At 37.2% G+C, this 25,739-nt stretch overlaps 1 protein-coding gene across 2 annotated transcripts in view; it reads right to left on the minus strand.

Moving 5' to 3' along the window:
- SLC10A7 (solute carrier family 10 member 7) overlaps window positions 1-25,739 on the minus strand; it is a 254,752-nt gene that overhangs the window by 109,325 nt on the left and 119,688 nt on the right. The window contains exon 6 of one of the 2 annotated variants that reach the window (XM_047091252.1): window positions 17,292-17,379. The exons of the other annotated variant lie outside the window; for it this stretch is intronic. Within the exon in view, the coding sequence (XP_046947208.1) occupies window positions 17,365-17,379 (15 nt within the window). The 3' untranslated portion in view covers window positions 17,292-17,364. Of the gene's footprint in view, window positions 1-17,291; window positions 17,380-25,739 lie in introns of those variants that run through there. 2 annotated transcript variants of the gene reach the window in all.

Genomic DNA, 25,739 nt, shown 5'->3' on the forward strand with positions numbered 1-25,739 from the left:
AAAAAAGGCAGGGGCAGTTGTGTGGCTCAGTCGGTTAAGCGTCTAACTTCAGCTCAGATCATGATCTCAGGGTTTGTGAGTTTGAGCCCCGTGTTGGGCTCTGGGCTGACAGCTCAGAGCCTGGAGCCTGCTTCAGATTCTGTGTCTCCCTCTCTCTCTACCCTCCGCTGCTCACACTCTGTCTCTCTCACTCTCAAAAATGAATAAATGTTAAAAAAAAAAAAAAAAAAAAAAAAGGGGCGCCTGGGTGGCTCAGTCGGTTAAGCGTCCGACTTCAGCTCAGGTCACGATCTCGCGGTCCGGGAGTTCGAGCCCCGCGTCGGGCTCTGGGCTGATGGCTCAGAGCCTGGAGCCTGTTTCCGATTCTGTGTCTCCCTCTCTCTCTGCCCCTCCCCCGTTCATGCTCTGTCTCTGTCTTAAAAAAAAAAAAAAAATTAAAAAAAAAAAGGCCTGCATCTATTGGGTCTAAACCTAGAGATTCTCATTCAAGAATTCACTGCTTACTCCTTAAATTTTTAAGGTGGAGCTGAGAAAACCCTTTAAAAAAAAAAAAAAAAAAAAAGCTTCCCCAGTAGTTCACATTAACAGCCAAATTTGAAAACGTTCATTGTAGTTTACTCAGAAGCCAGGTCAATGTTTTTCTTACTTACCCACTGAATAAAATAACATTTAGCTTATCTAATAATAAGAGATTCATAAAAGCACTAGCTTACCTTTTATTTTTAATTTAAAAAACCCTAATTTATTCAAAGAAGACATGAATAAGGTTATAACTTCTTTCTTAATTAGTTACTAAAGCGTTTTGAAAGGATGATGCCATAACAGGGCAAAAAAAAAAAAAAACAAAAAAAAAAACAGAGAGGCAAGTTAACTTGTCATCAAACATTTAAAAGGGAAATATCATTCGCTGGGATTAAATATCACAACACTGCCGAAATAAGTTGTTTTACTATCGTTTATTCTCAGTTACATGTAACAATGTAAATGATGAATAAGAAACCCAAGTAATTCCTCTTGGTTTCAACATTATTATTAGGAAGATCTAAATTTTGGTTTTGCCGGAGTCCCTTTGTTCTTTCAGTAGGTCTGTCTTAAAGAATATCAATCAGCCATCTCAGAGAGCTCCATTTGCTTCACAAAGTAATTGTTTATTTTATTAAAATCATTTATGGCTTCTTAGTGTACCTAAGAGTTTATTGATCATTATTTGACAGGAGGTCCTAGAAGAACATTTTAAGGAACAGGCTGATGAGAAATATAAATGAATACCCCTGAAGTTATAATATAAAAATAATTCTATGTGATTTGTAAATAAATTCAAGGGGAGGACAAAATATAAGGGCTGGCAAGGTAAGACCAGGTCAAGAAGTGCCATATTAAAAATATGGACTTTACCCTAAGACACAGGAGGAACTATTCAGGTTGGGTTTTTTTGTTTTTGTTTTTTTTTTAATGTTTATTTATTTATTTTTGACAGAGAGAGAGCATGAGCAAGGGAGGGGCAGAAAGAGAGAGGAAGACACAGAATCTGAAGCAGGTTCCAGGCTCTGAGCTGTCAGCACAGAGCCCGATGGAGGCTCAAACACATGAACCGCGAGGTCTTAACCTGAGACAAAGTCAGACGCTTAAGGGACTGAGCTACCCAGGTGCCCCTATTTGACAATTCTGATGGTAAAACTTACATATATGGCGTCTCAAAAACAAAACAAATGAAGAAAGAAACAAACAAAAAGCAGAGTGAGACCTACAAATACAGAGAACAAACTGATTGTTGCCAGAGGGGAGGGGGGTTGGGAGGATGAGTAAAATGGGTGAAGGGGAGAGGGAGATACAGGCTCCCAGGTATAAATGAATAAGCCACGGGATTAAAAGGCACATCACAGGGAATACAGTCAAAGGTACTGTCATAGTGTTATATGGTGACCAATGGTAGCTGCATGCATGCACAATGATAGATATTCAGGTGATAAAATCAAGAGGATGTATTGATTGGTTACCTGTGGAAAGCGAGGGCAATACATGAAGCAGAAATTACCACAAGGCTCTCCCTAAGAAAATGGGCAAGCTGTGGTGTTATTCATTGGCCTTGTATTCTAATGGACCTGGCTTTGGATCTGGCTTTTCATTTTTTATTTTGAGGCTTTGGGTAAATTACTTGATCTCTCCAAAACTTACACAAAATGGGGACAATAATACTTCACAGAACCAGTAGAGATTACATGAGATAACATATTTAAAGGACCTAGTATAGTGCCTATCACATAATAGGTGTTCAATACATGTTCTTCCCCTCTATCTTATAACACAGATACTCTGGGTGTGGCTGTTATGAAACGTAAAATGTCCTCATTTAAATTCCTAAAGGAACTAAATTTGTTTCAATACATGAAGCTATTTTAGCACAGTATTTAAAAACACTATGATTTATACTTCTCAGGAGACACAAGACATTTAAAGGAATATCTTGATGCTGAAAAATAGTATGTTCTCATTTCTGGTAACACAGATACATTGAGAGAAGCCTTTGCTTCTAATGTTGTTAAATTATTTCAAAAACAAACAGTAAGGGTTAGACAGGAGCTTTATAATGGAAGACTGATCTTAGGAAAAGCATCCTAGTTTCAATTCATAAGAACAGAGTTTCTGAACCTTGCTTTCGCCTTTGCACTGGCTCTTCCCTTTGCCTGGCATGTTGTCCAGAAATCTTCATGACTAACTGCCTCGTGGCCCTCAAGTTTTTGCTCCTCCTCAATGAGACCAACTTGATCGTGCTCCATAGATTGCAACCTCCCCACTCCTGCCTGGCACTTCTGGCCCCCCTTACCCAGCTAACTTTTCTTCTGTCTGTCTGTTTGTTTGTTTGTTTTTTCCTTTGCTCCTTAGCGTCTACCTCTTTTTTACAAACTGTTCAATTTACTATTTATTTTCTTGTTTATTGTCTGTGCCTTCCTAATAGGGATATAAACTCCATCAGGCCAGAAACCTAAAACTGTTTTGTTATTTATTTGTTATTATTATGCCAAGTACCTAGACTAGTGCCTAGCACAAAGTAGGTATGAAATGAGTATTTGTTGAATAATAAAAAATTTTTAAATTGCCAGAAAATTCTAAATTCATAGGTGTATATGCCAGTATTGTTAAGTAAGCATGCTACTAATATAAAATAAGTCATCAAAACTGATGGGGGGGAGAAAGGTCTACTATGTGAAGTGGTTGTTGAAACCAAAAATTTCTATTCACTGGTACTTAGCAATGCTCTAAGAACATCTGTGCCAAGACCAGTGGAGTACTGGAAAGAGTATGTGTTTTAGGGGGAACGACTGGCTTTGGAAGTAGGTACTTCGACAGTGAGGCATGAGCTGGTAAAGAGAACAAAGATCTGGATTTAAGAGTCTGCGATTTTGCTTTCAAGCATGTAGAGATGCTTCCTTATGCCAAAGAAGGGCATAAATATCCACTTTCTTATCAACAGTTTATCAGGGATACTATATGCTTAGCCATAGAAAAGATTATAATAATTTATATCTGGCCAAAATGTCATTAGTGTTCTCTCTCTCTCTCTCTCTCTCTCTCTCTATCCTGCACCCCTGCACCTTCCTCCCTCTGTTCCTTTCTCTCTTTGTTTCAGAAAACATAGGAGAATGATGATAATATTCTGGTCTTTGATAAAACATAATTCACAATAGAGCTGATTTTCTAATTCACAGAAACTGTGACTCACAGAGATGACCAATCTTTCTTTTGAGTGAACCCAGCTGCTTTGAAGGGTACAATCAAGCAAGAGTACTGGGGCACCAAGGACAGCCTAGGCTGGAAATGACTTCATGAATTTCCAGAGAAGAAATTCAATTACATCATAATGCTATATCTATATTATAGAGTACATGAAAAAAGGAAAGGTGTTTCAATAATTCCATTTTGCATGGATTTCATGATAGATTTGTTTTCTAGTCTAAAGATTTCCAGGAGATAAGAGTAAAATAAATGGGGTTTATGCAACTCTAGAGAATACAGATTAAGATAGAAAAAATGCCAAACTACATAAGCCTAAAGTCATTTAACAAAGCAATGCCTGTTGATTGATTTATATTTGGTTTTGTAATGGGATTGCACACAGAGTCTACTGTGCCTAACTTCCTGCACTTCACATTTCAGCCCCATCCTTGGCAAATGAAAGCCCAATGGGAAGGCTGATGATAGAAGATCAGATAATCTGCAAAGCAGATAATCTGCTTCTCACAATTGAGTATTAGAACAGTCTAGCAGGCCACCTGAGCCCCCATAATATACCCTTTCCAGGCCCACAAACAGAGCCTTTCAGGTTATTGACCTGAGCCCAGAGGCGTCATGGAGGCTCACAATTAAAAGGCTTTGACCCAACTTCTGACCTCAATGTCCGCTTCCTGTGGAGACTGTCTGAACTGGTCTAACAGAATTGCAGATTTAGGAATGCTCCCCACATTAGTTTCATTCTACCTTCTAGCTCAGAAAACCATTAGGGTCCTATTTGTTCAGATATATGTTGGTGCAACAGCTCAAAACACTTCCTATTAGTCTTTGTTACACAGATGGCTATGATGTTCTCAAAAATTACTTATCCCTTCTATCAAAAGTGACAATCTTTATTTTAAAACATGTAATACGTGTATTTGCAGCTTTAGCGCTGTGCCTAATCAATGAATACCACATCTTTTATTGATGCAGATTTATCAGAAGCCTCAGCAAGATCATAGTAATAAACAGGTCTTTGAGAAACAAGATCTTCAGTAACCTTAATATTGTAATTGCTGTTGCTTGCACAACAAACATGTTCACAACTAGGATAGCTAGCCTAAAAGGAAGCAAATATTTTGTCTCATTCAATTGCCTGTGAAACTGCCTGGATGACTGAGAAGCTCAGAAAAGTGAGAAACCTGCTTCTTCAGAGATGGAAACCCCAATCTTGAACCCTCTTGGTCAGAAGAAAGCAATCTTAAATGGAGAATGTTGATAGTAGCAATTAAGTACTTTGCTCTAAATCAGTGTAATTCTTGTCTATATTTTTATTCTCTCCAAGAGCATGGCAGTAAGAGACTGTATTTTTTCACTGATATCTCCAGGCCATCCTACCACTGAGTTAGATATATTCCTCCTGGGTGAGAGATGTAAAATTTCTGATAGCTTGAAGACTGGCCCTAGCTCTTGTCAAATTACGCTGTTCAGAGTTCACTTGGTGATTCATACTACACAAATATCTGCTTGCCAAATAACATTTATGTGTGTGGTGTGTATATGTGTACAAAAATATAAATAAGCCAAAGAGAGCTAACCTCTTATGTCTTAGAAAGCAGTTGGAGCAAACTTTGATGGGAAGACAACCATCCAAAGGACGTGAGCTTCAGATACAAGTATATAACTAGTCAATTAAAATTTTCTCTGAACCTGAGTATATTCTATCAGTTGTAATTTCTCCAGGTCAATCTACAACCCTATCAAAAGCAGAGAAACAAAAGCAACAGCAGTAATAAAAAAAGAAGAAGAAGAAAATAATACCCTAGATCTTTCAAGCATATGTGGATTTTCAAACAAGGCACATTGGATGCTTAAGTTAACCAGGACCTCACTAATCAACCAGCAAAATGGTAGTGGGTTTGTGATGGTATGTTAATTATACTTGCCAAAGGGTGATTGTGTAATTTCTGAGAAAGTAGAGTCTTGCTCTATAAAAGTTACTTGCCATTAATGTGCAAACCACTATCTTTACATTCTGTGTTTTATTTTTTTTTCAAACCAGACAGGTTCTGCTAGCGTTTAATTTTAGTTTTAAAGCAATTCATTTCATAACATATACTTAGTTTAAATCCAACCAATACTTTAGAGCACCTACTATGTACGGAGCACAAAATTAGTTACTGCTGAAGAGTACAATGATGAATTGCATCAGAAGCCGGAATACAGAAAATTCGCCTTTTTAAAATGAATCCATTTGATTCCTATTTATAATTATTGTGCCAGTACACAGAAATAGATAAACTGGTACTTTTATATTATTAGATCATAGGGTGTGTTTTTCTACTTTTCCTTTTTTAGCATTACTAACAACTATATTTAGGGAATAAAGTAATCAATCTACCACAAAAACATGTAATTAGCTAATATATTGTTCATCTCAGTTCCCAGAATTTCAAAAACTAGATAATGTAACCGGATAAAAATCTAAGCATTTATTTAATTTAAACAGTTCCAGAATCCCTAGAAAGTGAAGAAATGTTGGCCTTCATTTTGGAAAACTTCTCAATTCATTCCAGATCACTCTTTTATAATTGGAATTTTAGCAGAAGCAGATCCAGATTTTGTGGGACCAGAAGCCTACACGATTTAGGGGCTCTTGTCTAAGAAAAGAAGGCCAAATCAGTTCCAGGCCCTTCAAAGGGGCCCATGCAATGGACGAGCCCTAAAGCTTCAGCTTCATTAGCTTCTGAACAAATCCATCTCTGGTTTGCAGCCATCAGTAACAAGCTTTCATTAATGACATGATGTAAAACAGAGCAACAAGTATCTGAAACTTAAGTTGGGGCGGAAATATATTTCTCTGAAATGTAATTATAGGAGCTATGTGGACTTCTGTGAAAATGAACTCCTAAAGGCACCCCCCAGAAACCTACTCTAACATTACCATGCATGGCATCAGGAGGAGGCTCAAGGTTAATCACTCATTTCCCTTTCCAATCTGTCTCAATTACTGTTATGGGATGCTTCAATTAGTCATTCCCATTCTCCCCAGGGATAGGGGGAGATTGCAGATAACTCACCCCAAATAGACTTACACACTTTGAATCCCTCCACCCTGCTAAAGAAAAATCTTCACTAGAGAAAAGCAAGATTTGCTATCATCCACTCTGTATTTTGTCAAGGCCACTCTCTCATCAGACAAAAAGAAGCCATAAGTCTTCTGGGATACAAGGCCTTCTTTTCCCTTCCCCCGAAGGAGCAAGTTCTGTTTCTACCACACACTCAGCCCAAGACAGCCCTAGGCAATTGTTCTTAAAACTACCCTTGGAAGGCCCTTTCCAGAAGCTAGCCCCTGAGACAGACAACCATGTTATCAATCACGGAGACAGCATTTCTACTTTTATTCTACTCCTGTTCTCTACGTGTCACAAGACTGCTTAGCCCTAGACTCTAAAATCTGCAAGAAGAGATATTCAATGACTCTTTAAGAAGCATGTGTGGTATCAGTAGTTTACAGAAGACTACATAGAAAATAATGATTGCTAAATCTATGAAGAGTAATGCCTCTCATCATAGAGAAGGCATCAATCTCTAAATTCATGGGCTAAGAAAAAATTCTAACCCAACAAAAAGGCTTTGTTGCAAAAGTCGTGTTTTTTACCCTTGCAAAAAAAAAAAATTCAAGTAGTCTAGGTACTACTATGATATGGAGGTTACACACATTGTGCTACGATAGCAATAGTGTAAGGTAACATCGATGAATGGACAAAGATTTCTAGTCATGTTGGTATTTCGGTAATTGTTTATTCCTCACGGAAGAACTACATTTGCTCATGGACTGTGTGAAGTGGTCTATTTCTGATCAGTCATTTCCTCCTTTGTGTGCTATCACTGCACTTTGTGCTCATTGCACTTACATCACAATGCAGTTGCAGTTCTCAGGACTATTTCACCCAATAGACTATAAAGCCCTGGGGGCTGGAAAGGTGGGAGCACTGGGGCTGTTTTCATTTCTGTGTCCTTAGGGATGAGTAGAATGCTGATATATAGTAGGCACTCAATGAGTGGATTTACTGAAGAAGAGTCAGGGAATGGATAATATTAAATGGTGAGATTTATATATTTTAAAAATTGACTGAATTGTGCTCTTCAATTAAATGGGAATGGCAGGAAGCCTAATAGTCTAGGAGTGAACATAGCATATTGAAAAATTTTTAAAAAGCTACTATAATAAAAGCCGTACAAAAGATGCTCTCAATGGAACCAAGCAGGGCTAAGCTTGAAGTGATTCTTAATATATAGTAACATCTCCTTCCAGAAAAACATTGTAGAACCCAGAGATGAAACATATTCCAGGGGCACCTGGGTGGCTCAGTTGGTTAGGTGTCCGACTCTTGGTTTCGGTTCAGGTCATGATCTCACAGTTCGTGAGTTTGAGCCCCACATTGGGCTCTGTGCTGACAGTGCGGAGCCTGCTTGGGATTCTCTCTCTCTCTTCCCACCCTGCCGCTCCCCTGCTCGCTCTCTCTTTCTCTCTCTCTCAAAATAAATAAACTTAAAAAAATATTCCATATGTATTTAAAATTATATAATTTATTTCAAATTTCTTATAAGATTGTCACCTTATTTCTTGACTTTCCTTTCATAATGTTTGTGCTTTTGCACATAAGAAAAACACAAAACTCAGTCTTGACTTATGAAACTCTCCTCTATTATAAGCCCAAAACATTTCAAGATATAATTACAGACATACTATGATAGGAATAAGATACAATAAAATAGGCAAAGAGGGAAAGGTTAGGACCGGAGGTCCCTGGGTGGGGAAAAAAAAACACATATTTTGGAACAATGCTGAGAGACTTTGACCACGGCAAAGCCCCTCAGGAGTAAGGTGCTTCTTTTTTTTTTTTTTTTTTTTTTTTTACAAAGTTTTTTCAATGTTTTTTATTTATTTTTGGGACAGAGAGAGACAGAGCATGAACGGGGGAGGGGCAGAGAGAGAGGGAGACACAGAACCGGAAACAGGCTCCAGGCTCTGAGCCATCAGCCCAGAGCCCGACGCGGGGCTCGAACTCACGGACCGCGAGATCGTGACCTGGCTGAAGTCGGACGCTTAACCGACTGCGCCACCCAGGCGCCCCAGGAGTAAGGTGCTTCTTAAGAATGTAACAGACACCACCTACTCCCCTTCAGGTTCCCCTCAGGAATTTGACAAAATACTTAACTAAAATAAGTAAACCATAAACCTTACATTATATGAGGGAGAGTATGACCATAGTCTGACTCCTCATACAATGGAATTGACCTAATCAGGAACAGCCAACCCAGGCATCTAGAGTTATCAAGCCAAAAAGGGTGGGGCCTGAGAAGGAACTAGGAGGAAGGGAAGGGTAAGTCGACCAGAACCTTATAGAACAGTCCCTCGCCTACAGTTGTGGGCACTCACTTTCAAATGCCTCTTCTCTGTAAAGAGAGCTTTTATACCATTCCTATTTTCTTACTTTCTACTCCAGTAAACTTTTGTCTGCTGCTCATTTTATTATGTGTCTATCTCTTTATTCTTCAAAGCAGTGAGACAATGAATCCTGGGTGTTGAGGTAAACAAATTCTGCAATAATACCCAAGAGATTATTACAAGTTTGATTCCAGACCACTGCAAGAGAGCAAAAATCACAATAAAGGGAGTCAAATGATTTTTTTTGTTTCCCCATGCATATAAAAATTATATATACAATGACCTGTGGCTTATTAAATAGGCAATAGCATTACGTCTAAAAAACAAAACAAACCAAAAAAACCAAAACTGTATGTACCTCAAATTAAAAATGCTTTACTGCTAAAAAATGCTAACCATAATCATTTTCTGGTGGAGGGTCTTTACTCGATGTTGATGGCTGCTGACAGCTCAGGGGTTGGGGGAGATCAGGGTGGCTGTGGCAATTTCTTAAAATAAGACAACAATGAAGTTTGCTGCACTGAGGACTCTTCCTTTCCTGAATGACTTCTGGGCAGCATGAGATGCTGTTTGATAGCATTTTACCCACAGGAGAACTTCTTTCAAAATTGGGAGTCTGTCTTCTCAAACTCTATCGCTGCTTTACAAACCAATTTTATGTAATATTCACAATCCTTGGTTTTCATTTCAACAATCTTCACAGCATCTTCACAGAATATATTCCATCTCAAGAAACCACTTTCTTTGCTCATCGTTAAGAAGCAACTCCTCATCCGTTCAGGTTTGATCATGAGATTGCAGCAATTCAGTCCCACCTTCAAGCTCCACTTGTAATTCTAGTTCTCTGGCCATTTTTACCATATTGTCAGATACTTTCTTCACTGAAGTCTTGAACCCCTCATGAGGGTTGGAATCAACTCTTTGCCAGCTCCTGTTTATGTTATTTTGACCTCTTCCCATGAATCACAAATGTTCTTATTGGAATCTAGAATGGTGAATCCTTTCCAGAAAGTTTTGAATTTACTTTCCCCAAATCCATGAAGGAAATCACTATCTATGGCCGCTATAGCCTTATAAAATATATTTCTTAAATAATAAGACCTGAGAATTGAAAGGACTCCTTGACCCACAGGCTGCAGAATTGCTACTGTGTTAACAGGAATGAAAACAACATTCATCTCTTTGTCCATCTCCATCAGAGCTCTTGGGTGACTAGGTGTATTGTCAGTGAGCAGTCAAATTTTGAAAGGAATCCTTTTTTTGAGCAGTAGGTCTCAGCGGCGGGCTTAAAACATTCAGTAAACCATGTCGGAAAGAGATGTGCCATCATCCAGGCTTTGTTGTTACATTTATAGAGCATGGGCAAAGCAGGTTTAGCATAAATCTTAAGGGACCTAGGATTTTCGGAATGATAAACAAGCATTGGCTTCAACTTAAAGTCATCATGTGCGCTAGCCCCTAACAAAAGAGTCAGGCTGTCCTTTGAAGCTCTGAAGCCAGGCATTGACTTCTCCTCTCTAGCTAGGGAAGTCCTAGATGGCATCTTCTTCCCATACAAGGCTGCTTCATTTACAATGAAAATCTGTTGGCTGGTGTTGTTGGTTGGTGTAGCCACCTTCATGAATTATCTCAGCTGGACCTTCTGGAGAACTTGCTGCAGCTTCTCCATCAGCACTTGCTGCCTCACCTTGCACTTTGATGTCATGGAGATGGCTTCTTTCCTCAAACCTCACGAACCAACCTCTGCTAGTTTCACACTTTTCTTCTGTAGCTTCCTCACCTCTCTCTCAGCCTTCACAGAATTGAGGAGAATTAGGGACTTCCTCTAAACTAGGCTTTGGCTTCAGGGAATGTTGTGGCTGGTTTGATCTTCTATCCAGAGCATTCAAACTTTCTCCCTATCAGCAATGAGGTTGTTTCACTTTCTTATCATTCATGTAGTCACTGGAGTAGCGCTTTTCATCTCCTTCAAGAACTTTTCCTTTGCACTCACAACTTGGCTAACTGTTTGGCAAAAGAGGCCTAATTTATTGGCCTATCTTGACTTTCAACATGCCTTCCTCACTAAGTTTAATCATTTCTACCTTTTGATTTTTAAAAATTTTTAAATGTTTATTTATTTTTTAGAGAGAGACAGAGCACAAGCAGGGGAGGGGCAGAGAGAGAGGGAGCCACAGAATCCGAAGCAGGTTCTAGGCAATGAGCTGTAAGCACAGAGCCCAACGTAAGGCTCGAACCCATGAGCCACGAGATCATGACCTGAGCGCAATTCAGAGGCTGAACCGACTGAGCCACCCAGGCACCCCCTCTAGCTTTTGATTTGAAGTGAGAGATGTGTGACTCTTCCTTTTAATTGAACACTTATAGGCCATTATAGCATTATTAATTGGTCTAACCTGAATATTGTCGTGTCTCAGGGGACAGGGAGGCCCAAGGAGAGCAGAGAGATGGGGGAATGGCCAGTCAGTGGCACAGTCAGAACGCACACAACATTTATCAGTTAAGTTCACCACCTTACATGGGTGCAGTTCATGGCACCTGAATACAATCACCATAGTTATATCAAAGATCACTAATCATAGATCACCGTAACAAATACAATAACAACGAAAAAGGCTGAAATATTGTGAGAGTTACTAAAATGCAACACAGAGACACAAAGTGAGCAAATGCTGTTGCAAGAATGGTGCAATAGAATGCCCGTCGCAGGGTTGTCACACACCTTCACTTTGCAAAAAACACAGTATCTGTGAAGTGTAATAGGTGAAGCACAATAAAATGAGTCAGACCTTTGTATTAATTAGCATTGGGAGGAGGCAAAGAGGAGGATTAAATATCATAAATGTTGGTGAAGCTTTCCTTGCCACCTTCTAACCTCCTTCTGGCACCACCTCCCTCTTGCCCAGCTTCTGCAGTTTCTTTCTGCACACGGGCCTCCAAAACCACTGAATATTCCCTCCGTCTCTTTCTCTGCTCTGCTCTGTTCCATCATCACATAAGTGAGCATTTTTTTATTGCTTCAGCGACCACTTCAGAGTGTGCTTACAGTCATGAATTCAGAGGATAATGGGAGGCAACTAGACTAGATTAATTGGTTCAAGCTGATTCTAGGAGACTGAGTATTTCTCTAATAATAATAGTAAATACTTCACATAATGATCATTTTGATGCAAGTATTGCGCCAAGTGCTTTGTATAAAACAATCAACTATTTCTCTCAGCTCCCTATTTCTCTCAGTTCCATTATTGTCCCCTCTTTTGGTCAAGAAACCTGAGGCTAAGAACGGCTAACAACAGACTGCCACTGTCACTGAGATTCAATCTCAGTTTAGCTTCGGAATCTGTGCTCTTTATGAATAATGATGGTGATACTAATGACATCAGCAAAGTCAGAATACTAACAGTTAGGAGCACTTATCAGGGGCCAGGCATGTTCTAAGTACTCTATAGATATTCCTTCACTTATTTAAGAAACAACACTAGACTAGAAGCCAAAAAGACCAGGATTCTACTCCAAATCCTGGTACTGATTAACCGCAAAACTTGGAGGAAGTCACTTCTACCAATCTGGATCTCAATTTCCACAGATATACATTGAAGGTATTGTACCAGACGATCCCTCAAGTCTAACATATTTATAGCCTTCCCACTCAGAATAAGCCAACGGAAGAGGCCCTTGAGATGAACACAGGGGTACTAGAATAAAAGTATATTCTTGCTGTCAAAAACTGTATATACTAGGTCAAACAATATCAGTGATTGGGACCAGTAAAGATTTCACATGGCATTCAAAACTGTTTGGTGGATTAACACAGAATACAAAATAAAATTTGGTAATTACAATGGGCTGAATTATGCACCCCCACCCCAAATTCATACATTGAAGTGCTAACTCACACTGTGACAGTGTGTGGTGATAGGGCCTTTTGGACCTAATGAAGGTTAAATGAGGTCATAAGGGTAGGGCTCTAAACAATAGGGCTGGTGTCTTATAAGAAGAGGTAAAGACACCAGAGATTTCAATATCTCTCTCTCTCCACCATGTGAGAACACAGCAAGAAGACGGCCCTACAAAGGCCAGAAATAGTTACTTTGCCAGGAACTGAGTTGGCCCGAACCTTGATCTTGGACTTCTTAGCCACGGCAAGAAGTAAATTTCTGTTGTTTAAGCCACCTAGTCTATGGTATTTTGTTAATGGCAGCCCAAACAAAGACAGTAATTAAAGGAAAAAAAAAAACAACAAAAAAAACCCTAGCTCTAAAGGAAAACACTGCTAAATTTAATTGCACATTGAAAAAAAAAACTTTATATGACAAAAACAATTATACAATCAAAAGGTAAATAACTGGGAAAATATTTGCAAAATATTTGCAAAATGTAACAGAAATAGATTATTACTATATGAATAACATATAAAATCAATGTAAAAGAGTAATGGGAATTTTAGTAAAAAGATAACGTATTCATACCCTTAGTGCCTTGTCCAGTTCCTTGAGAGAGATAGCTAATGATTAATTGAACCAAATACATAAATTAATGTAATTTTAGTTTTATTAGTTTTTTTTAAAGCATACAACTTACATAAATATAGGGGTTTAGACAACAATAGGTTGATTTTTTAGAATTATTATAGAATTTTATAGAAATATAAAATCAGAATATATTAAAAACAAAAAAGGTATGTAAAAGCCAGTGAACATTTTAAAAATTACTCAACCTCACCTGTAATTGACAATAAATAAGAAATGCTACAATAAATACTTGATACATATATATCTAAGTAAGATTATATTTCTCTTAATAAATTTATAAGTTGGTAATGTCTAATGTTGGTGAGGAAGAAAAAACGGTAGAGCCTTTTAAGAGGAAAGTTATTTATCAAAATTAAAAATATAAATACTTACGGCGCAGCTGTTCTACTTCTAGGAACCGATGCTACCAATATGCTCCCAAAACAAACATCAAGATAAATAAACACTAATGTTCATGACTACTTGTTTATAACAGTAAAAAACTAAATACAACCTTATAGGCTCATTTATGGAGGATGAATTCAATCCTTTTGCCATATCTTGTCAATAGACTCTTAAGCAGATGTTAACATAGAATAAAGGAAGATTGCACTGAGTTAAAGAAAAAAAAGCAAGGTGCAGACTTTTATATGACATATTACCATTGGTGTGAATTTTTAAAAGCATACATATATGCATGGGCATACACACACACACACATACACACACACACACACACACACTATACTGGTATCATCATATTTTTCTGGTAGCAAACATGAGAAAGTTAGCAATGGCTTTCCATAAGGAGATATGGGAGGGGGATACTTTCATTTACTGTTTTGTTTTTGTGTGTGTGCCCATAATATATATTTATGAATATAATTCTGAAAAACAGAGCATTTAAAAAGGCTTTAAATTATGGGTCTACCTTCAATTTCTATGACTCAATGACTCTTCCTTGAAAAGACTGAGTATTCAACAATCAGTATGGCAAACACCTCAGTTAAGCCAACATTTCTTCCTTTCCATAGCAAATATAATTTTCTTTAGCAATTTCTCTTTTACAAACAAACCACACTGAGTTTGTCCTAAGCTCTGCTCTTTTCTCCATGTTCTCTTAAATGCAACCAGCTGCCAAACCCAGCTGATACTCTTCCATTCATGCTGTCAGGACCCTAGCTCAGGTATTCATGATCATTTATTAGGCAATAGTAATAGTGGAAGGAGATGTTGTTACTGAGCTCTTCTATGTGGCAGGCACTTCACATATTCTGCTTTCAAATCCCTACAACAATCACAGAAGGTTAGTATTAACATCTCTTTTATCTGGATACCTACAATATGATTACACCTAAAAAATGGTGTAATCAGGTGATGAAAAGTAGTGTCTCATTACTTGAAATTAAATTCCTCTTAACACCTAAAAGGCTGAATATATTTTTATTCATTTACTGGCCATTATAGTCTCTTGCAGCATTTCCTGCCATATGTTTTGCCTATTCTTAGGCTAGTGGTTTGTCCCTTGCTTACTGATTTTAGTAGTTGTTCATGTATTTTAATCTCTTTCCCTCAACTTTTTAAAAAATAATTTCAAACCTATATTAAAATTGCCAATAGTATAATGAACATCTATATATTCTTCACCTATATTCATCAGTTACCAATTGCTAACATTTTGCCATCTCGCTTTTAACCCTCCACTCCTAAACTCTCTGTCTCACTGGTGGATTTCACAACATTGTGACACTTCTCATCTAAATGCTTTAGCATGGATTCTGTGCCTCTTCATCCTTTCTGCTAGGCTGGCCCTTCATAGATCCTTTCTCTAGCCTAATGAACTCCCACAACTTCCTGTATCATATATTTACTGTTTCTTTTCCTTGGAATGTATTTCTGCATTTTCCATATATCCAAACCTTATCCATCCTTCAAGGCACAACTCAGATGTCCCTCGATCCATGAACCTTCCCTTTTTTTTTTTTTAAAGTGTAATTTTTTTTTAATGTTTATTTATTTTTGAGACAGAGAGAGACAGAGCATGAATGGGGGAGGGTCAGAGAGAGAGGGAGACACAGAAGCCGAAGCAGGCTCCAGGCTCTGAGCTCTGAGCTGTCAGCACAGAGCCCGACGCGGGGCTCGAACTCATGGACCGTGAGATCATGACCTGAGCCGAAGTCGGATGCTTAACTGACTGAGCCACCCAGGCGCCCCAACCCTTCCCTTTTTAATTTTCCTTCTGTTGCCTGTGCCAGTTTTATATCACTTATTTCTTTCTTCTTGGCACCACAGTTATTTGTGCATATGTCTCACATCCCTAATAGTCACAAGCATGTAAGGACAGGAAGTGTGTCCAATAGTAACTTACATTTTCCACAGATCTTAGCAGAGCAACTTACAAATAGGAGATACTCAATAAACAACTGCAAAACCAAACAGCAAAATCACTGAATAAATTTATGTTTGTGAGAAAATCAGAGGGAAATTAAGATTCTATTTCCAACCCTTTCAACAATTCATTGTGATTTTCTATAAGTTACTTAACTCTAGCAGTGAAAATATGGATTATAAAACAATAGCTCTTTAATTTTTTTCAAGTCCAGGCACTTCATATATGCCATTCACTGTGTCATTTAATCCTCATAACAGTCTTGTGAGGTAGACATTATTACCAAATTACAAGAGGAAATGGAAGTAGAGAGAGATCAAGTAACATGTCTGTGCAGGTGGGGTATTGGTCTATGATTTTTGTCATCCTTATCTTTTTATTGTTTGTATTGCTCACTTGACCTGTAGTAGGTGTTCAATAAATGTTTGTGAAATGACTTGTTTAAAATTAGGTGTAAGCAGATGCCTACTTAGAGATATATGAATTCAATGAGTAATACTATTTAGCCAAAAACAAAAACAAACAAACAAAAAAAACCAACCAAAACAGATAAATAATTCATACTTGATACCAGATAATTAAAGAAAAGCTGGTATTTTCTGTTATACACAAAAAGTCACAATAATCTTTGGAACTCTATAATAGGTTGATTTAGCTTTTAACTTCTTGATTTATCATGAACAGCAGCAATACTTAAGAGAGGTATGTGCTTAAAACATGGAGAATTAAGGGGCTTTTTCTTTGGGGGGGTTCTGGTGAGGAGCTAGGTGACTTTAACTTTTATAATTGTGTTTGTAACTGGCAATTCCACCAAAATCCATCAGATGGGTATCTGTGAGTTCTCTATTAAACATTTTATGTTACCTTGGAAAAAGCTCACATCAAGAGTCCAGTGTCAGGGCCCTTTGTTATCAAACAGGGGATCTGGCTCCCAGCTCTCACAGGTCTGAGACTCACTGGCTGAAATACAACCTTTCTGTCTGAACAGAGCTGTGAGACCTAAAATAACTGGGCTATAATTTCAGTTGTCTTAAAGTCTGACTCCAAAGTAACTGATAGGCTTTGATCTTTAAACAAAAAAAGAAAAAAAAAGTGCATAAGCAATTTTCATCAAATTTTGTTTCCCTGAATTATACATTCTCCCAAACACCACTGTGTTTAGTTTTAAACACATACTCTTAATGAAATCTATTAACTCATTTAAAAACAGTAAGCAGTATCAAGAAACATAGTAGACCAACACTCCCAGAGAGAACTTCAGTCTCTTTGGTCCAGCTTCAGTGTCTCCACGGCCAAAGTCAGAGGATCAGCTTCTAATATAACATTGGAAGAAAAGAATATAATATGACTGTTACATAGATACATAGATATGAACTCCAAATTTGGAATTAGGAGGCCTGATAGGCTGACCTCCTGGCTATGAGACACTGAGCACATCACTTACCCAGCCTCTATGAGCCTCAGAGTCCTTAGCTATAAAATGTAGATGACCAATTCTCCACGGGCAACTGCTAGGATTTGTGATATAACGGAGATAAAAGCACTCAGCAGTTACCTAGCTTAACAAATGCTCAATAAATGTTAATAAATGCAGCCTATGGGGTCTCAAATCATATTTTTTTAGGGATTATGATAATGAAAAGTGTAATAGTATATGACACCATTAAAGTTTGAGTGTTTGAGCTTTAGTCTTTTAACGGTAAAATTTGTTGAAGACATCCTAGATTCTGCTATTTGAAGGAATATTTTTACTCACATACCTTATCCAGAAAAATCAATCAACAGACATGTGTGTTTATTGAATGAGTAAATGAATACATGGCTAAAAAAAAGGTTTTTGGGTTATAAGCATACCTGCTCACAAAAAACCTTACTGAAACTGACAAAAAGCAATCATAGAGTTTTATGATTCCAATTACTGATAGTATTGCTAATGCTAATAATTACTAAGGACTTCAAGTTTGCTAGGCCTCGGGAAGTTGTGGGAAAAGGATACAGAGTACGTGAAAGATAGTTATTTAAATTAGAATCCTAGATCTGGGAAGGTTCTCAGCAGCAGAAGTCATGAAAACATGAACCATTTTCCCTTCTACTTTATCAGATTACTTGTAAGTTATTTAAATTTACTGGGTTTAAATGTGCCTGCATTTCAAGTACTTTTTGCTTTTAATTATAACTTTAGAGTTAGCAGACATAAATACAGAAAATTCAAAATGCACAAATTGAAAGTAAATGGTTGTAAATATACAGAATATAAAAGCAAGAGGAGCTTTGGGAGAAACTAATGCTCAGAGCAACTTGAAAAGGAAAAAGAAACAAATTAACAAATCTTGACCCATTTTCTTTAAGGAGAGAGACCCTGAAGCTGAAAAGGGGTGCTATCATCCTGCTAGTTAAATGTTGACGTGTTGTATGATTGAAATGTCTAATTGTTTATAAAAATGTAACAAAACATGTCATCTTCACTCATAAGGAAAATTTCTGCTTTACTCATAAAAGGACATGTAGACCATATAAACTCAAGCCCTTAGAATAAGTAATTATCTCTATTTTTTATCTTTATTACAATTGTCATATACATATTAATGTAAAGTATACCAGAGCTTTTAAGTGTTGGCCCATCAAACTTGAACATGGCAAATGTGTGAAGAGGAAAATAATGTTAGGTACCCATTTGTGACTGTGCAAATCAATGTCTCCAAGAAGAACAGTCTGGACTATGGGTTATTCTTGCTACCAAAAAAAAAAATGGCCTGTGTCTGTGTGACCAAGGGGGGGAAAAAAAGCGTAAAGTAAAAACACTGCTAAAAGCAAACAGAATTCTTGAACTCTTTGACCTATTCTGAGTTGAGAAATAAAGTATACCTTACGCCCTCGGTTCGTAGTCCACTCAAATATTTAGGGCTATGGAGCTGTGTTCCACTGAGTAGCTGGTCAGTTGTTAGGGACTGAGCCACACAAAAGGCACATGAAGTCGTCTTTTCTAAGAGTCAATGCATCTTCTGTCAGGTCCCCAAACATCCCTAACTCTCATCAGTAATTGTCATTAAAAGCTCTCATTATGTGAAGTAAGTGTAATTATAGCATCTTGCCCTCACAGGGTGTACAGCAGTGAGAAGGCTGGAAGGGTTTATAAATTAGTGCCAATTCACTCTCCTTCTATCTACCGTGCAATCTGCTGTGAGAGAGAAAAAACGTATTTATACACATTAAGGCAAAAGCCCAATGGCCCCTACAAAATTAACCTAAACACTAACTGTGGTTATTTGAGGGACTCCCCATTTCATTATGTGTCTCAGAAATAAAAGAGATAAAGTTTGCTGCCATCAATAACACTGAACATATCTGCTGAATCCCGCAGATTCCAAAACATTAATAATTCAAAATCTTGTGGGAATTTTGTCATGGTGGAGATACGACTTGTCTGCAAACAGAGCTCAGGGGATGCTCAGTATGATCTATTCTTGTATATATGCACAACTGCTGCATTCATCACGACACAGAGGAGAACACAGCATTCGCCTGTATCTCTGCAACTGAAATTTTGGGATGTATATTATAAAGTTGTTATGTATAACACAATAATTCCCAATCGCACATGAAGAGTAATCATCCTGATGTGTCATTATACCTTACAGATTAAAGGGATTGGTAAATATATTTTCTCTCCCTCATCTCTTAAACATTTATGCCATAATTCAAAAAAACATTGAGACTGAATGATCATATTCAGAAAATAAGTTGGACTCTCTCTTATTGGGTGACAGAATGTGTGTGTGTGTACATATACATACGTGTGTATATTTATACTGACATATTTGTGTATATATATATGTGTATACACATACACACACTGTGTTTTTATATTTTTGTATATATGTACATACACATATACACTCACATATCTATGATCCCCAGATTTACCTAAAAACTAGAAATTGACAATGTCAATTACATCACTGACTGCTGTTCTGAGACCAACACCTAAGAAGATGACACTAGCAAAAATACCCACCAATATTATTCCCCAAAAGGTCCCTTTAGAGACTAGCCAGACCCTTAATTCTTGATAAAAGATTTTGAACTGCTCTCAATACTAAGGCCAGAACAATCTTTCTAAAACTCAAATCTAATCATGTCATTTCCCTGTGGAAATTCTTCCTATTGCCCTTAGAATAAAACCCTAAATCCTCTTTAACAAGGCCCAGGAGGCCCTGTGTGATCTAGCTACCCCAGCCTACCTCAGCCTCATATCAAGCCATTTTCCACTTCATTTTCTGAGCTCCAGGCACAATGGCTTCCTTTCAGTTCTTTGAAAACATCATGGGCAATCCTGCCTCAGGGCCTTTGAACATGGTGTTTTCTCTTATGTAATGTTCTCCATTTAGCAAATTCCTACCATTGTTCAGATCTCAGCTTAAAAGCCAAATGCTCAGAGAAGGCTTCCCCTACCCCTCCGAAGACTAATAGGTAATAATTACTAAATGTTCCTGTGTAATAGGCATTGCACCCAACTTTTTACATGCATTTTTTTTCATTTATTTTCACAAAACCCCATGAAGTTAGTATTACTATCCCTATTTACATATGTGAAGATGGGTCCTAGGAAGATGAATATATGGAAGATCACACAACTTTAAAAAGGTGGAAGAGGAATTCACTGAGATGGTCCCTCTGATACATTCTCTCTTCACATACATACTCTTAGGTAACATCATATAATTAGTTGCTTAATGTTTGCTTCCCACATTAGAACATAACCTTTATAAATGTTGAAAGTGTATCCACCTCGTTCACTAAGATATTGTGCTGGTGCTGGGAACACAGAGGTCAACAAACATCTGATCCTGTTGAATGAGTAAGTGCATGACACAGAGTCATTTCTAACACAAATAAAAGAAAGGCTAATTAAAAACGCTCACCGTAAGTCATTACCTATCCAATTCAAGGATAGGTAAAGCTGAGATAAGCGTAAATTATTCAGAACTAGATGCAGTCCAATGAAGTCGTAGTAAATATCATCTGAATGGGAAATGCATGCAGTGTGTTTTTAGGGAAAGGCAACGCTGTGTGCACATCTAACTCTATACTGGAGCCTACCCATAAGACCAATTACTCAGAGCACTTTTTGAAAATGCAGTTCTTTATAGATTTCAGAGTATGCTTGATAGCTCTCAACTCCAAAGCATAAACACATTTAAAATCACAATGAAAAATGATGGATAATTAAAGTAAAATTGTTTTGGGGCACCTGGGTGGCTCAGTCAGTTAAGTGCCTTGACTCTTGATTTCCGCTCAGGTCATAATCTCATGGGTTTGTGAGAATGAGATCCATGCTATCAACTCAGTGCCTACTTGGAATTCTCTCTCTCCCTTTCTCTCTCTCTCTCTCTCTCTCTCTCTCTCTCTGCCCCCGTCCCACTTGCACACATGCTCTTTCTCTCTCAAAATAAACTAAAAAAAAAAAAAAAAGGTAAAATTGTTTCAAACACTCATCGATCTATCTCAAGGAATGCAGCTAATCCTTGCATCTGAACAGTATTATTCCATATATTGGGAAATCTCATCAGAATGATTGCAAGTTTTCTTGAACCTAATATGTACAACCAATTCCACCGACTCTGGGGACTGATCAAGGTCAGCCCTAGATTTCAAATTTTCAAAATCCATGGTTACATCATGAATAAAAACCTGATTTAAGTATTTATTTCAACATTCTACCTCATTAACTTTTTCATTTACCAGTGCTGCAACTGATTAACAAAATAAACAGGTCCTGTTTTATATTCTTCTTTTCTACCTTTCTATAACAAAGTAGTTAATGAGTATTGACATGGCTAAATATGAGGCAGCTTACCATAAAATTTTTTTTCAATGAGCACAAATATTATTCTTTAAATTATAAACTATAAAGACCAATTATACTAGATAAGCACTGATGAGTACACCAAGACAAAAGTGTGTAACTTTACCTTTAGCAATATACGTATTTAGACAGCCTACAGAGCCCACCATGTACAAATACAATACCTATGAACAAATGGACAAATGAAAATGTGGAGGACCTGGAGAAGATTCAAAGACATCATCCTTCCAAGTCCCTTTTCTTACCCATAGGATCACATTCCTCCATACTCTTATTCACATGACTACAAAATGAATAATCTATATTTTTCAAAAGCCATGCCTTATTAGATGTACATGAACTTTGTTCAGCTATCAGAAATGTTTAAAGGGAATATTGGTCTCTGATCAACAGTCTACTTCTTCTATAGAGTCTTACCTGATCAATTTTATCTCCCCCCCTCCCTAAATCACTGAGCTCTCACTCCTTGTTACCATGTCACCTGTTCCTCACATGCATGCTTGTTAAAGCACACAATTTCTACTACCTTGTATTTAAAGCACAGTTTCTACTACCTTATATTTCATATATTTATGTGTTCATATCTCTCTTTTTAAAGTAGAAGCTCATTCAGGGTAGGTTTTTCATGTGATTCAATTTTGCACCCTCCTGTCCTGTCACAGCACTTATCATAATGCATGTGCATAATAGATAGAACAATTCACAAATAAATGAATATGGCTGTCTGTGAGTGATCTGGTGTCAGGTGCTAATATATATTTGATCCCAACAATATTAACATCAGACATGCTCTTTAGTGCTAACATGTAATAACTTAAGTGAAAAACCAGAAATAACTAGTGTATGTGTATTGCACAGCATGAATATCTTACTAAAAGAGGATTTCTACTTTGGTTGTTTAATATTTCAATGTACTTTCTATCCACTGAAGTCCCCCCAACCCTATACTTGTAGATAATTAAATATGTCATTCATTTTTCTTTGCTCAATTTAGACTTTACAGAACTTAACATTCATAAAAATCAATAAGATATCCTTATAAAAGTAAGCCACTTTGGCCCTTGAATTCAAGACACTGATCATTCTTCTTTTTGCTACACATCATGGATTGTTTGCATTATAGGTCAACCTACAGAGTTTTTCTCTCTACATACTTCCAATATTAATTATTCCTTCTCTCTGGCCCAGAGCTACTAGCCAACATGTTGCATAATCCTGTATATCTGAAGAGAACCGATAAGGTAACTAAACTCTGATATCATTTGATATTTTGTTCCCCACCTTAATCACCCTTATTAGTCTAATTTCTTGACCACAAAGAGAAATCATGATATTAACTTTTAAATGAGGCGATAACTAATTAAGCCAAAGTAACTCAAAGGGTTTAGAATATTCAAAGAAACAAAGATACTGATAGAAACACCCATATCAATGGAACGAGCATATTTAAATAAAAATTTTCCCTCCAATGGTGGACATTTTACCAAAAATAAAATACATTATTTCATGCATTATGTTTTGAAAGTCAAAAGCTCATGAAAGTAGAAAAGGTTGATAGTTTCAGATTACATTACTCTAAATAAAGAAGGAATTTTTGCTGACATCATCTTAATATATTGCATATTGACATGTTTTTAAAGGAATTATAGTTGTGTGGCACAAGTCAAAATCAAATTTAGTTCAATCAGCTGCAGCATATTTTTAAAAAATAAAAACATATTAGGGATACAAATATATGAAAAGGCCTTTATCAACCTTGCTTTTTATACGCCAAATTTTTAAATCCCTACTTATTTGCAAGCAAAAAACATGTACATTGGTGAAACTGTGGGGTTATATATTTATAAAAAGAGTAATTTCACACACACAAAAATTCCTGACCACAGCTTCCTCAAAAGTTCACTGAGAAAAAGGCAGGTAGGGACCTGTTTCTTTAGAATTCAGTACAAAATGTTTAAACCCATACAAGGAAAAGTCACTAAGATTTAAACATAAATAACAAAGGAAAAATGAGAAAAAGAAATAAGAGAATTAAGTCAAACACTCTGTAAACTGAATTCAGACTCTAAGGTTTTACAGGCCATTAATCTAATATCTGCCAAATTAGATTTTCAAATTCCATAATATTTGATTTCTTTTCTAAAACTGGTTTACCCTTAATCCCAGAAGTTTTTCTTTCAAAGATAAACTACAATTCTAAGTGAGATTTCTATTCAACCAGGAGCTCTATTGTTGATTTTTTAAGTATTTATGAATCATATTTATGATTTTACCCTCCCTAAACATTACTTTTGACTTTAATAAATTTTAGACTTGTGTAAGAACTAAAAGATGGTTTAATGTGGATTAAATAATATTCATTTAAAAACAGGGCCACTTGTATACTATTTGTCAGCTAAAATAATGTCAGAAAAGTTTTTAGACAACTGGGAATTGCTTCCAAGTCAACAACTACAAAGCAACACTGAAGCCATCTAGGAATTTCAGTGTAAGATAGATCTCCTTTTGAAATACAACCCTGAAAATATATAAAATTGATCACAGGTAACTTTCTGTCTTTGCTCTAGGATTACAACCTTTAGCTGGAAAACACCATGACTATGTTCCAACCTTTAGTACTAAAGAATCTGCACAGCACAACAGCCGAGGAAATTTAGCTATTGGACAGCTTGATTGCTCCCTCACACCCCGCTTAATAGAGCTTCTCATTAAGTCACAAAAATGAGATCATTCAGCAAAAGTCCTTCAGTATGGCGCGTCCACTCATGCTAAAGTGGTGTTAAAACAGAAGTCCGTGGGTTTGAGAGCGAATAAAAGATCTCAGCAGGGCATGGAAGGATGTAGTCCTTGTAGGGTAAGTAGATCTGGGGTAGCATCAAAACAGGAGAGCAGTAGAAACACCTTTAAGAATTCTCTGGAGTATAATTTAACAATACAAAATAAAAGTGGAAACTAAAGATGGAAGAAAACCTGGATAAAGCAATAACTAAAGAAGTTCCTTCTGGGCAGAGACTCTGGGGACCAGAGTTGAAGCACAGTTAGCTCTTCAGGCAGTGCAGATGCATATAATGTCATAAGTGTTCACAGTGTTATTGATAAAGTATTGGTATTTTCTGCAACATCATATAGCAGAACACAATAACTCCTAGGAGCACCTTGAGATTTCTGGAAGTATGTGAGTATGTGCGTACATGAGCAAATACCTACAAATGAGTACCTCTTCTGCTAGACCTTCAATTAAAAAAAAAATTCTATTCTGTACTGGAAAAAAAATAGACAAATCTCTTTATATAAGTCAGCATCCTTGTATTTAATTTGATATATATTTTGACAATGAAACAGCAATTAGGATATAAGGAAGAGCCACGTGAAAAAAGGTTGTCCAACTAGACTAATGCCACATTGGACAAATCTGCCACCATGACTGTTCTGTGACCTGAAATCTTCTTGAGCACAGCCTCTCCCTGCCCTCCCCCTACTTCTTTCCTTTTGCTTATACCATACCCTTGGGGCATAAAGTCATTGATCTGCCCTGGAGATATGACTATGACATACACCTATTCTTAAAGATTCTTCTCTGGAGTGGTCCCTCAGCATGTATTCCCAGCCTCTAGGGCTATAAAACAGGTCTTAAGGGAGGTGGGGATGTGAAGACCTACTCCTTTTGTGCCCACCCAAGACAGGTTGCTATCCATAAATCCCCTTAATAAACCATTTCTCATCAAGCTGGACTTGTTGGCCTTTTTCTTTGGTCTTATGGCTCCTTTGGCCTTTGGAGGTCATTTTCCATATACCTTCCTTTCAAGG

This window comes from Lynx rufus, unplaced genomic scaffold (assembly GCF_022079265.1).
Source record: "Lynx rufus isolate CCGP_SWC_20201006 ecotype Redwood Valley unplaced genomic scaffold, mLynRuf1.p SCAF_3, whole genome shotgun sequence".
Classification (NCBI taxonomy): Eukaryota; Metazoa; Chordata; class Mammalia; order Carnivora; family Felidae; genus Lynx; species Lynx rufus.